This window comes from Entelurus aequoreus, linkage group LG07 (genome assembly GCF_033978785.1).
Source record: "Entelurus aequoreus isolate RoL-2023_Sb linkage group LG07, RoL_Eaeq_v1.1, whole genome shotgun sequence".
Lineage (NCBI taxonomy): Eukaryota > Metazoa > Chordata > Actinopteri > Syngnathiformes > Syngnathidae > Entelurus > Entelurus aequoreus.
In genome coordinates this window covers 71,150,621-71,164,754 of record NC_084737.1, presented here as the reverse complement: position 1 = coordinate 71,164,754, position 14,134 = coordinate 71,150,621, and the positions used below count along the sequence as shown (strand labels likewise).

The window sequence follows — 14,134 nt, the reverse complement described above, 5'->3', positions numbered from 1 at the left end:
AGGTTGGAGTCTTGTCATGGACCATTTTCTTCAATTTTCACCGGAGATATTTATTTCGATTGAGATCCAGACTATTTGCATGCCCTGAAATTGACCTTATTTATCTTTGAGTAAAGGTTTTTTTCCAGTTTTTGCTCTACGGAAAAATTATGCTATCATACCCAAAGATCCTTTTGATTGATGGAATAAGAAAGTGTCCAAAATGTCATTGTACATTGTACATTTATTGAAGATGTAATGACAGCCATCTCCCCAGTGCCATTACCTGACATGCAGACCCATATCATTAATGACTGTGGAAATATGCATGTTTTCTTCGGGCAGTCTTCATAAACCCAATTGGAAAGGTACCAAATAAAAGTTCCAGCATCATAACCTAACCCAATGCAAAACGTTGCGATTCTTTTATCCAGTCATCCATAGTCCAGGAACCTCGTTTTTGTCCTGTTTAGTTGACGGCTTTCGTTGAGCTTTTCTGTATTTAAGTCTCTTTCAGGCGGTTTCTTACAGTTCGGTCACAGATGGTGACTCCACTTTCCGCCTATTTGTTTTGCCGTGCATTTTCTGTTTTCAAGACAAACCGTTTAATTTTTTTGTCCAGACACTTAGTTTCTTGGTCTACCAGTGTGCTTGCCTTCTACAACCTTACCATGTTGATTGTACTTAGTCTAAATTTTAGACAGAGCTGACTGTGAACAATCAACATCTTTTGCAACATTGAGTGATGATTTACCTTCTTTAAGAAGTTTGATGAGTCTCTGTTTCAATTGACATCTCTCGTGTTGTACCCATGAATTATGTCAATCCAACTGGCTTGGCAACAGCTCTTCAAGGTATGAACACTGAGTTTTAACTGCAGACTAATACACAGATTTAATCTGATGCAGGAGATAGCTTTAGAAATGAAAATTTACAGGGTGATTCCGTCATTTCCACCTCAGAAATGAGCTCTTCCATAATTTTTCATTCAGCTTGATCTAAAATTTAAACTGTTGCTGAATACCAAAATGTATATTCTTGTTTTAGTGTGCCATTGAAATTACTATAGTTTTGTGTCATGTCTGTTATGTACTTTTTTCTACAAAATCAAACAACTGAATGAGCATCCTCCAAGACTAGTGAATCCATAGTTTGCCAGGAGCTGTAGTAACTTGCCGATATACATTCCCGATGAGCTTGGAACAGAGGACCAGGGCTTGGCGTATTATGGTAGTAACAAATTCTATAGGGAAAGTGAGTCTTGGACACTGACCCACTCGCAATTCCACAAACTTTGGCTACTTTTAATGGGCCCTGGTGAGGGTGTAACAAGTGTGTCCTCCATTAACACCTTCACAGATAAGATACAGATGTGTTACCACAACTACTCCCAACAGAACATTTTCTAAGTAACTAAATCCCACACACTTGGTTAACACGAACATTCATTTATTTTGACCACACTCTTGGAAACAAAAATTGTGCAAATCAAACAGAAAATGTCTTCAGAATCATTACATGGCTTTAAATTATTAATAAATACACATGACTTTCACTTTAAAATGCTAAACCAACGTTCACAGTTAGACAACAGTTTCCCTAAACAGCCTGTACATCCAACATACTGCAGTCTGTGGGAGCATTACAGCAAAGAGGCAACGTTACAAAAAATGTTGCCGAAATTAAAAATCTATTTGATATACATATGATTATTTAAGTACCCTGTATAAACTAGTAGCTTATGAATATATAGACTAGAACCATTTCAGAGTTACAACCTTCAATAGTCTTTTTCAGACTTAACTCTAAATTAAACTTATATTTGCATTCTGAGATACAGCACATTAGTATATTACACAGTCAGGATGAAGTGTTTGCATTATAGAGTTGATAAATACAATTTAAAAAACATACAATTTTAGACAAAAACATATATTACATGATAGGTTAGCAGCGTTTTTTATTTCTCTACTTTGAGAAATTCTGTGACCTACCAGCTCTGTATTTAACATAATTACTTGAAAAGGAATCTACAGAAGACTGCAGACACAAGATCAATTTGGGTAAACCACTAAATTAAAACAAATCTTCATGGAAACATTGATTCTGATGCTACAAGTAATCATGTCATTCACTTTCAACAACATGAATATATCTACTTTTTATAGAAATATATAAGAGGCAACCAACCAAATAAGCTAATTGTGATTTGTGTAAGCTGTAACATTAACCCTGCCCAACAATACATTCACAATAAGCAATTGCACAACTTTGAAAGGTAGCTTTTAATACTATTGTGCTCTGTTCAGTGATTCTATTTTAAAGTTAATTCCAGTCTGCCAAAGCAGAATAATAATTATTGTTTAAGAGCCAATATCCTTCACCCCAAATGAACACAAAAGCACAGGCGCACAGCATGCAGTGAAGAATTTAAATCCAAAAAGGCAACATATGAGTGATAAGGAAAAAGTAGTGCAAATCCATGCTGACAGTGATTGCCACCTGCCATCTTCGCCGAGTGGCCCACCAAGCGGGAAATGAGCGAAGCCTCTCAGCTTCAGTGCCTCCCATTTTCTCCACAACACGCTGCAGTCAGATTAACTTCAAAGTGCAAAAATCTAGGCTGTTGACGGAAAGTTGACGAAATCGAGGACTGTGCCAAATTCCAAACTACAAGAGTTTGAAAATACATCTACTTGCAGAAGTAGTTCAGTTGTGTTGTTTTTGTGTTATTCCTTGTTTTCCAAGTCCTTAGTTTCATTAATTTCTGGTACAGTGTAGTTGAGTCTTCACGGGGTGAAGGGGCAGGAAGGGTGTTCATCGACCTAAAAGAGACACGGTATTTGTTGACACAAGGTTTATTTACCTCAGTGATGTTTAAAATGAGTGACCTGGCTATGCTAAAGGCTTCATGGCACTTCCAGGGCATGGTCTTAAAAGGTGGGCCCAAGCCCAGTATGACTACACATGTGCAAGCACATGCAGTCGTGTAGTCCTCCCCCCTTACCAGTTATTAATGATATCTGCCATATTAAAAGGATAAAGATATGCGTGCTCATGCACGAGCACATAATTCCAACAATAAACTTGCAAAAACAGAAATTAAATAAGCAACAAAGTCAAGAAAATTACATTAATGTGGTGTCCCATGTAATGTAAAGATGCTGAAACACAACTGAGTGCAGCAGTTAGACTGTGAACCAGCGAGGGGGAAAGAGAGGGAAGGGTAAGACTAACTCAGCACAAACTGGCCTGGTGTGCTTTTGGCATAAAACAATTCCTACATCTACACCAAAATGATTTGGATTACCTGACAGGGCTGCAGAAAGGTCTTCAAGCTATAGCACTTTGCTTAGAACTTCCACCAGTAGTTGGCGCCTCTTGGCTCGGAGTAGAAGGCGACTCGTCCCTCCGCCGGTCGGTTTGTTGTTTCACTAAGGTTATTTCAACAGGAATATCTTTGATACCATGATGTACCCGCGTGTACTGCCGCAGAGGAGGATTAAAAGAGCGAACCACGGGAAGTTCGTTCAAGGTAGACATCTCATTTTTAGACATTGGTGTGTCTTTTATTGCAAATTTCATCCTCTTGCTGGAGAAGCCTGTCACTGCAGGAAGAATGGTAGGCCTTTTAGTTGGCCCTGATGTCTGGAGTCTCGTCCTACGATGAGGTGAGGCCTCTTGCTTTTGCTCAACATTAGAGACCCCTCTATGAAGTCGACCATCGTTTTCCTTAGTTACAGATAGTCCTCCCTCTTTTCTTGTTCTTACTTCTTTGGGTTTTTTAGGACAGACAGCAATATGTTTGGTTCGGCTGCGGCGCATAGTGAACTCCCTGCTACAGTGAGGGCAGGCAAATACATCATTATGCACGTGGGAAGAGGACGTGGACTTGTTTCTCTGGGGCATGACCCTTTGGACCAGCTTTCTCTTCTTTCTGTTCAATAATTTAAACTTAACTTTGACTGATGACTCTGTGGGGGACTGGCTGGCTCCATTTGAAGCATTAAATTCATTTGCTGAGTTAGCTGTGGACAGTACTCCATTTTGGCTTTTTGCAAAGTGGCGTAGAGGGATCGGATTCTTTTTGGGTGTGTACCGCCTCTTATCACTGGCGTTTGCACAAGCCAGAATGTGTTTGTGCAGCTCTGGCATATTATCAAAGCTTTTACCGCACTTGGTGCACCGAATAGCTGTACTGAAGGTTTGTGGGATGTTGTGGGTAGTGAAGTTTGTGGCTGAGGCCAGGGAGCCAGCAGGTGACCTATTATGGTAAGGAAAGGGAGGGGGCTTAAAGCTTGGATAATGCTGATTAATTCCAAGACGAACATCGGGCCCTTTGACCTTGCCACTATCTGAGGACATGATTTTAATTGTTGTAAATAATTCTTCCGCAGTTAGATCGACACGATTTTCTTCTTTTTTGACTTGTTTGTTGGGTTCTTCAGATGCATCAGACACTGGAGGCTCTGTGCTGACTTTCATAGAGTAGTTGTAATTCTGAGGTCTTATTTTTCCTTTTTCTTCTTCAGTGAACGTACACTGCTGAGTAGGATGCAATTCCTCTTGATGCTGTTTCAGATTGCAAAAGTAAACAAAATCTTTTGTGCATGCACTGCAAACGTAAGTCTTGTCAACGCTGTGCAAGCTTGATCGATGGTCTAGTAAAGCAGCGGGCTTATCAAAGAGCAGAACGCAGAACTCGCATTTATAGGGCCATTCGTCAGCATGGTCGCTAACGTGATGACCGAGTTCTTTCATTGAGTGGAACAACTGATCACACACATTGCAGATGAAGTTCTTGGTGAAAGTATGCTGCTCTAAGTGCCTTGGTGTGTTGCTCGGGGGGTGTATATTTTCCAACTTCTCATCTCGGCCTGAGGTGTCAGCAAAGGTTTCCACCGCTGAATCTGTGATGTCAGTAAATTCCTCCCCTTTTGCAATTGGAGGTTGAGTTTCAGGGACTTGTTCTGGGTCAGAATTTGACACAGACTCTGCAAGACAATCCGGTGTTACTGAGGTAGTAGCGGACATTGTTACTGACTCTTCAATGGAGGGCATATGAATGGTGGGGTCTACAGTTGCATTGTTGGGTAATGGGACAATCTGTTGCTGGTCAATGTGATTAATAAGCATTTGTGTGGATGCTGGCGTGTCTGTGTCGTTTTGCATAGTAACAGCATCAGAGACACTTACTGGAGTTTCAAGGGAAATTGTGCACTCAATCAGGACAGTGTTGCTTGTGATATTGTTGTATGAGTTTGAGAGGGGATCATTTAGTGTGGAAGTAGCCGTGAAAGGCACCTCTGACACTGCATTGGCTTCATTTATTGGGGGGTTGAAGGCAATTGGGTCACTAAGAAACATGTGGCCAGGATTAAGAGAAGCGTCTAGCGGTTGTGAGAGTGCAAGAAGGTTTGCAGCATTGCTAGCTGCAAGTGCAGAGGTGGAGTCACACCGTGTAGAATTTCCTGAATTTTCTGTGCAGAGTACCAGTGGCTCAGGTGATATAGTTGGAGCCAAGACCTGGACAGGTTGGCTTGAGGGGCCAGGAACAGCTAGTGCTGATGCCAGAACTGTGATTAATGAAGGAGCAGTAGGTAGAACGGTGTGTGAAGTTGGGGGTTCAAATGATATTGTGCATGGGGAAGTTGTCGGGAAACTAAAAGGTGTAAGAGTCGTAGGTGTAGAAATCAGAGAACAGGGTGGGACAGCAAGTCCATAAACAAGTCCCTCTGCAACAGGGTCAACCATATTTTGACCAGTAACAATGAAGTCTGTCACTACAGGCGTCTTAGGGCTTCCAAGGCTCAAGTTTTGCTCTTCACTCACATAATCACACTCTTCTATCCACAAGTTTGGATTTCCATTTGACTGTGCAACTACATTTGACATCAGTTCAGATTTGTTAAGGTTATTTTTTTGCAAACTTAAATCCAGTGCAGCAGAAGTGTCAGGGCCATGCCTTTTCATTGTATTGGAGAGATCCAATGGTTGCTGATTACAGTTGTTGACAGTCACAGGAGACCAACTCTCAGTTAAAATGGGAATCGCTTGTGGTTCCTCTACAATTTCTGATGCATTAACCTGTTCATTGGTAGAGTGGGTGTCCATCTGCCATAAAGTAACAGCATCACTGCCGTCTGGATCTGGTATGATTGTTTCCTCATCAGATGATACATTGTGCTGAGGAGAACTTTGAGGAGATACGGTCCTTCTTTTAAACCTTCCTGCTGCAGCAGTAGAGACAAGGGAACAAGGTGTTTGGCCATCTGGAAGCAGGGAAGGTGCGGGATTTAGGTTGTCCTGCTTCTCGAGTAGCTGCTGTAACTTTGGGGATAGAAATACAGAGGTTCCTTTGGGGTGGGCAACTGTGGACTCTGTATTCTGAGGAAGTAAATGTTCTATTACCGAAGTCACAAGTGATGATGATGAAACAACCACCTCAGACTCCAATTCAGTTTGAATTAGGGGTAACAGGGGAGGTGTTGCAGTTCTTCTCTTAGCTGGTACTAAACCCTGCAACTCTTGGTTGCTCAGAATTGAATCAATACTCAACCCTGGGTTGAATTGGGAGGGATCTAGAATCAGGGTGTCCAGTCCAACCAAATTTAAACAAGCAGAATGAACTTCAGCGGCTTCACAGCCGCTGAATGTGCTCGTTGACACTATTTTCCCATCAAAGTAAAAGCTGAGGTTTTCTGACGTACTGCTGGAGACATCTAGCATGTACTGTCCAGTGCCTTCGCTTTTATTCTCCACATCCAATTTGTTTCCATGCTTTAACGTTGCGATGATAACCTGCTGAAGATTTTCCTCTTGAAGCAACTCATCTGGTTCTCTGTCAGGTGGTGACATGTTACATTCAGTCAATGACACGGCAGTACTACTGCTTTCAAGCTGAGTGACTGAGCTTGCTGAAACTGAAGGTTTCACATTCTCATGCAGCTGTTGATCTAAATCTGGACCACAGAAGATTTTGCTCCTCTTGCTTTTGTAGCCAGGTGGCACATTCTTCACCAAAGCGTGAATATGCATGTGTTGTACCAAGCCTTGTTGGCTGTTGAAACACTGTTCATAGTCCTGACAGGGAAAAGACTCCCAACCTCTGCTACGATCATGAGCAAGGTGGTCATCATCTGTGTGACTATGTGTGTCGGGTGGAATACTGGTATCTTCTTCTTGTATACGTTCACTCTCTCCAATTTTGGTGATGTCCAAGTGAGGGGATTGCGCCATTTTATGTACAGTTTGTATCCAGTTCTTTTAAGGTGGGTCCGTAACAGTTGTCACACCTAATAAATGCATAAATAAGATAAATGTCAATCGAAAAACTGAGAATCCATTTGATGAAGGTACAGAAACTAAAACAATTTTTGACTGCGAATTGACAAAAGTAATAAGCAATTTAAAAAAACTGTTGATTGTGTGGAATTGATTGTCTGTGGTGTCTTGTCACAACTGAGGCAAAATGAAATGCAGTACATGGCTGGGACCATGCAAAGCACTATTGACTGATGTCTAAACAAGTTTGTGGTTTTAGGAATGAAGTGAACTACATTTAAGCAGAGTAATCACTTGTAAGAAAATACAATCCTACTTAAATAATACTTGTTCAGCTACAATGTAATACGAACCAAACGTCTTTGTTCTGTCAACTATATTTATATAAAATTAAGCTTTTTTTTTTTTAGTATACCTCCACCCCTTTTCTAGTCCAGGTGTTTAAGGTTTGCGGTTTTCAAACTTCCTAGCTAACAGTTTTTTCAAAGGCAAAAATAATATATTTTTAGTTTTTCAGAGAGCAGGGAAGCAAAAACAGTGTACAATCTCTGAGGGGAGGCTCACAGTTCAACGCTTTGAAAGCCCATTCTAGTCAATATCTGGATTTTATATACCGACACCTCTCATTAGAATATGTATTATGTATTTCATTTCAGGAGGTCAATTAAAGCAGAGTACACATTTTAAAGATAATAGGGCTGTTTTCGTCCCGATTTTACCCCTTCCTACCGAAGACAGCAAACACTCAATTATTGTATATCTTCTAAGACAGTCTTATTGTCTGAAGTGTGTTAAAAGAGGATTTGTCCCGATAATTGGCTCGAAAACGGGTCGCCGCCAAAATTCGAGTCTGTGGGAAACGCAGACGCTTAATGAGTCATTGCGCCGTGAATTGTGAAGTGGTACTAGGATTGGGCCGACAATACAATATCAATATATATCGCAATAGACGCAATCAATGATAATATAAAATGCGTTCGACAAAATATTCGATATATATTTATATTTTTTGGTCGGAAGAAACCGGACATTATGAAGCAAGATTTGTTTCATGAAGTCACTCGCGCCTTGGGAACCCAGTAGGGATGATGTTTGATAAGAAATTATCGAGTTCGAGCCTATTATCGAATCCTCTTATCGAACCGATTCCTTATCGATTCTCTTATCGAGTCCAGATAAGTTGTTGTATATGGAAAAAAACACAATACCGTATTTCCTTGAATAGCCGCAGGGGCGTTAATTTAAAACCTCCTGTCACTCCGGCGTTTACCGGAAGCCGGCGGGATGGCCGTGCATGCGGTAATTATTTTAAAACCTCTTCTCACTCCGGCGTTTACCAAAAGGAATGCGGTAAATTTAGGCGTGCGCTTTGAGTGTGATGTAAGCATACCATCATGAAAAGCACATTTAATAAAAAAAATGTTATTATGGTCTTACCTGTACTTATAAATGGAGTCCATTTGCAGCTCCTTCTGACCAAAAGCATCGATAACTTGGTTATAGAAGTCTTCATTATTTTCTTTCTTCAGTTTTAAAAGTCTCTCCGTCTTGATGGAGATATTTCTTTAATTATTACCTCCTGCTTCGATTGAAAGTCCAGTTTAGAAAACTGTTTTATTTTAGATACCGGTATGTAATCCTCCATGTTAAAAGTAAAAGTTCAGGCGAGAGAAAAAAAAAAAAAAAATCTCTTGCTGCGTGTAGTCACTTCTTCTGCAGTACCGGAAGTCGCAAGAAGGATCACTAGCGCGGCAGCGCCCTCTACCACCAGGAGGTTTAATGACTCATAAAGTATTTGGCACACGCAGCTACGGTATATTAATAAAACACAGCTGCTTACTGTTCTTTTTAGCATACTGTACCGGTATTCAATAGCTTGTACCTTAAATCCTACTGAATAGCTCTTTATCTTTTTTCCTTTGTGCGATTGCAAACTACTGAAAGCAGCTTCCTCAATTTTGAAAATGAGGACAGGTAAAGCGTCACTCGTGACGTAACGAATTTGACCCGGCAGATGTTCTAGCCATATGCTAAATATTTTACGAAACGAGTTTGACCCGGCGAAAATTATAGACATGCGATAATAAAATTAATATTTTGCGAAACGAATTTGATCCGGCGTTAATAATGAACCGGCGATAAGGCCAAGCATGCGTTAATTATTTTGAGAAACGAGTTTGACCCGGCAGTAATTCTAGACGTGCGAATACTATATTCCCTGCGCCAATTCAGGGAAATACGGTATTTGGTTTAACAAAAGCTCACTTTTATTATATAAGAAAAAAATTAATAAATATTGACTGTTACCCCCCTAAAAAAATAAAATAAAATAAATAAATATTGACTGTTGTTACCCAAAGTATATTAAGTGGGATTTTTCAGAAAAACAAATATATACAGTAACACAAAAACAACATATCTCTGTGATCACTATAGGTGTATAAATAATAATATAGTGTTAAATAAAATCAGTCCCTTGGGCACAAAACTGAAAATAATACAGCTCTCCAAAAAGTGCACTTCTGCTGCTATTTGACATAACTGTTTGTTATAATGCTTTGACATTTTTGCACTTTATTTCTTTATTGCAAGAAAAATCTATGAAAAGAAAAGTTGTTTGCAAATGTGGTTACAATGCTAAAAAATGAAAAGTTAAAGCTAAAAAAAGAAATACACTTTATTGAGTTAACATTGTTTCTTTATAGGGGGAAAGATGTGATGTTATGAGCTAGGGAAAATAACTACACTACCCATGCAACGGAAGTGACGAGCATGCGCGGTAGCCCCGAAAAGTGTTGTTGCATGTCGTCACCCAGCAGCTAAGAATGAGGTTATGAGCACACTGTGAAAGTAAACGTCAAGAACTCAGCCAACACGCCTCGTCTGCATTATTTATAATTAGACAGACAACACATATACAGTGTGATTTTGTTTTGTTTACAAGGAAAGAAAAACAAAAGTTAAAAAAGGGAGATCATGTAATATATGTTGTGTATATATGTACTGTATGTGCTGCGGTTGCTTTAAGAACGTTGCGATAGCTGCCGTAAAGGAGGTGCGTTGCTAGCCTTGTTGCTATGTTTCCGGTTGGTCGTAAAAGTGTTCGTCATGTGTTTGTACCCTGCTCAAATCTCTCAGTAGTGAAGTGAAGTGAAGTGAATTACATTTATATAGCGCTTTTTCTCAAGTGACTCAAAGCGCTTTTACATTGTGAAACCCAATATCTAAGTTACATTTAAACCAGTGTGGGTGGCACTGGGAGCAGGTGGGTAAAGTGTCTTGCTCAAGGACACAACGGCAGTGACTAGGATGGCGGAAGCGGGGATCGAACCTGCAACCCTCAAGTTGCTGGCACGGCCGCTCTACCAACCGAGCTATACCGCCCCCAGTAAAGTGATTCATTGGATTATACCTTTTGTTTTGAACTTTATTACACCTTGGAGCGCTTTTTCCGGTGCATTCTTTTTCCTGCTTTCGCTATCTGCGCCTAATGACTGAGCTACGTGACGTAATTTCTTGTGATGTCCCACGGAGCATTTCTGGTCGGGACGAGATTGGAATAAAGAACCAACTCTTTTTCTTTACTATAGTGGTCTCGATAATGGGTACCGGTTCTCAAAAAGGGATTTGAGTGCGAGGACTCGGTTCTTTTCTTATCCAACAACCGGGAAAACCGGTTTCGAGTATCATCCCTAGAGGACTCGGTTCTTTTCTTATCCAACAACCGGGAAAACCGGTTTCGAGTATCATCCCTAGAACCCAGTAAACAGGAAGTGTCACTGAGCAATGGGATGGACACGCTAACCACCAATCAGTTAACAGTATTCACTGAGCAATGGGAGGGTCATGGAAACAGCCAATCACGTAACAGTATCAACTAGACATTTCCTGCTGTTCGGCTCCCGCCTCCCAGTCCCAGACTGTAGTCTAGGAGTGCAGGGGAGACTATCCCTCCAGGCCCGATGTTTACGTTGGGGGTAACACCCTTTACTTTACCTGACAATGGGTCTGCTAAGCTCCGCTTTCGGGTCGGAAGGACAAGGCTGCCGATTTGTGACAATTTGGTCGCTTTATTCTTATTTCTGCAGGACACAACCTGACATTAGCCAGTCGCCACGACTGCTGCATGCTACCGCTCGCTCTCCTAACTCTTCCACTAAGTCACTGCCATTCTTAAAAGGAGCACACACACACATACACTACTCTCATAAAACTAGTGTGGTTGCGCCGTCTTTCTGTCCTGCCATGGATTCGCTGCATGAAGTGACAAGAGAAACTGTAATATATTGATGTATCAACCCAATAACATCAACTTGTCTTTAGTTTTGTTGGTTTTAATGCAGACAATGTGGCAACCTACTCAGTGGCCTAGTGGTTAGAGTGTCCGCCCTGATATGGGTAGGTTGTGAGTCATATCAAAGACTATAAAAATAGGACCCATTAACTCCCTGCTTGGCACTCAGCATCAAGGGTTGGAATTGGGGGTTAAATCACCAAAATGATTCCCGGGCGTGGCCACCGCTGCTGCCCACTGCTCCTCTCACCTCCCAGGGGGTGACTCACCTCCCAGGGGGTGAACAAGGCTGATGGGTCAAATGCAGAGAATAATTTCGCAACACCTGGTGTGTGTGACAATCATTGGCACTTTAACATCCTGACACTTCCAATGTGTCCGTTTAATTAGTTGCTTCCCAAACTACTGTGTAGTGTTCAATAGCCCATATGCTACTGCCATCTAGTGTCTCAAATCTGCAACTACCTTCAAATCTACTTTAATTATTGTAGCAGTGCTCATCCTACCTGGCTACCAGACACTCTCTCCACTGATAAATAGCACACTTGGTAAGTTGGAAATTGTTTTACTGTGATTATTTGCAGTTTTAAATAAGTCATAGAAAATATAAATAATTATCGATTTCGATCAATATAAAAAACGTATATCGTAATATAGTTTTCGCCCATACGTGGTACTCTGTGAATTGTGACATGGTACAGGAAGTACTCAAACAAGAAGCTAAAAAAAAAGCTACTTTGTTGAGAACATATTCACCTTTAGATCATAAATATGTGTTCACGCCGTCTCCATAACTTTCCAGTCTCTTTTCTTTTTTTAAATTTGATATTTGTTTTTCAAAAATATTCCCAAAATCATCTCTGCCATGTCACCTGCTATACTACTTGTTTTTTCCAGGCGGTATTACGGTGGTTGGTTGGTTGGTATGCTTCTTGTTCAATTTTGTTTGATTAGTAGGGGTGGGCAATACCGTGAATTTCAATCTGATAACAAGTAAATGCATGGCTCGTACCGCCTATACTGATACTGACCCTTTTGAATTGAAAGGACACGGTCGTTAAGTAATTTTGTGTACTTGCCTATAGTTAGTTGATTATGATCGTTGTGGCTTGTGCAGCCCTTTGAGACTTTTGTGATATAGGGCTATATAAATAAACATTGATTGATTGAAAACCCAGGGAAAATGTTCTGCAAAAAAATGTTTTATAGCTAAATACAACAAAATACAATAAAACAATGTCATTGTATACAAATAGATAAAAAATAGTCTCTTATTCCGTTCTACTGCACAAAAATGTTAAATAAAAATGTCACCACTACAAAACAAAAACAAGTAGCAATGTAACAAAAATAAAAATTCTTCAATGTAAACTTACACACATGTATTTGTAATTAAAATAAGGAGTTTCATGTTTTGAATTGAAGTACTGAAATTCATTAGCTTTAACAAATAATCTTACAAAAAGGTGCTTGTATACAAAAAAGTCAATGATTTGCCTCAACTTACCATTTTTGCAGTCGGTTCAGAAGCAAAGGCCTTAAATGAAGATGAAAACAGACCTTGTTTTCTGTTGAAAGACAAAAATGTTAATAGTATGTTTTGAGCCTCTTTTTGCATCATGCTACAAATACTACAAAGCAGGAGTTGGGAGTCGATAAGCAACATCATTCTCTTATGTCACTTTAGTCATCATGAGCTTTGCCTTAATGCTGTTCGGACATGATGATGCATTTCAAAGAGCTTTTACACGTCAAACACATCAAATCTTTAACAAAGTGTGGTCATAGAGTTCGAACATTGTTTTAATGATCTCTTATCTCGCTATACTCACAGTAAAAACAGTTGAAAATACATGGTCATGATAAAAATTATTTAATAAGACACTTCAGTTGTAAAGCTTGTTGTCATTGCTTTCAGGTGCAAGAGGAAGCAAAGTCAAATGAAAACAAATGCCTAAATGCTTTTATTTGCGTGTTGGAAGTGATGACTTATTTTCGGGCCTCCCTATGTCTAGCATTAAAAGATTACAGTTGGTACAAAATGCGGCTGCTGGACTTTGGACAAGAACAAGAAAGTTTTATCATAATACGCCTATACTGGCTCACCTGCACTGGCTTCCTGTGCACTTAAGATGTGACTTTAAGGTTTTACTACTTACGTATAAAATACTACACCGTCTAGCTCCATCCTATCTGAAATCTGCGTTCAAAGAACTCCGGGTTACTAGTGATCCCCAGAGCCCAAAAACAGTCTGCGGGCTATAGAGCGTTTTCTATTCAGGCTCCAGTACTCTGGAATGCCCTCCCGGTAACAGTTAGAGATGCTACCTCAGTAGAAGCATTTAAGTCCCATCTTAAAACTCATTTGTATACTCTAGCCTTTAAATAGACCCCCCTTTTAGACCAGTTGATCTGCCGTCTCTTTTCTGCTCTGCCCCCCCCTCTCCTGCGTGGAGAGGTTATTAGGTGACCGCAGATGAAGTGCTAGCTGTTTAAAGTCAGGACCCGGGGTGGACCACTCATCTGTGCATCAGTTGATGACGTCTCTGTGCTGCTGACTTGTCTCCACTCAAGATG

At 40.4% G+C, this 14,134-nt stretch overlaps 1 protein-coding gene across 3 annotated transcripts in view; it reads right to left on the bottom strand.

Moving 5' to 3' along the window:
* Positions 1-1,411: 1,411 nt before the first annotated feature.
* prdm2a (PR domain containing 2, with ZNF domain a) overlaps positions 1,412-14,134 on the bottom strand; it is a 13,857-nt gene continuing 1,134 nt past the window's right edge. For all 3 annotated transcript variants that reach the window (XM_062054421.1, XM_062054422.1, XM_062054423.1), the window contains 3 exons: positions 13,065-13,125; positions 3,290-7,274; positions 1,412-2,804 (listed from right to left, as the gene is read on the bottom strand). In XM_062054421.1, coding sequence (XP_061910405.1) covers positions 3,313-7,218 — 3,906 coding nt within the window. In that variant the 5' untranslated portion in view covers positions 7,219-7,274; positions 13,065-13,125 and the 3' untranslated portion in view covers positions 1,412-2,804; positions 3,290-3,312. The remainder of the gene's footprint in view (positions 2,805-3,289; positions 7,275-13,064; positions 13,126-14,134) is intronic.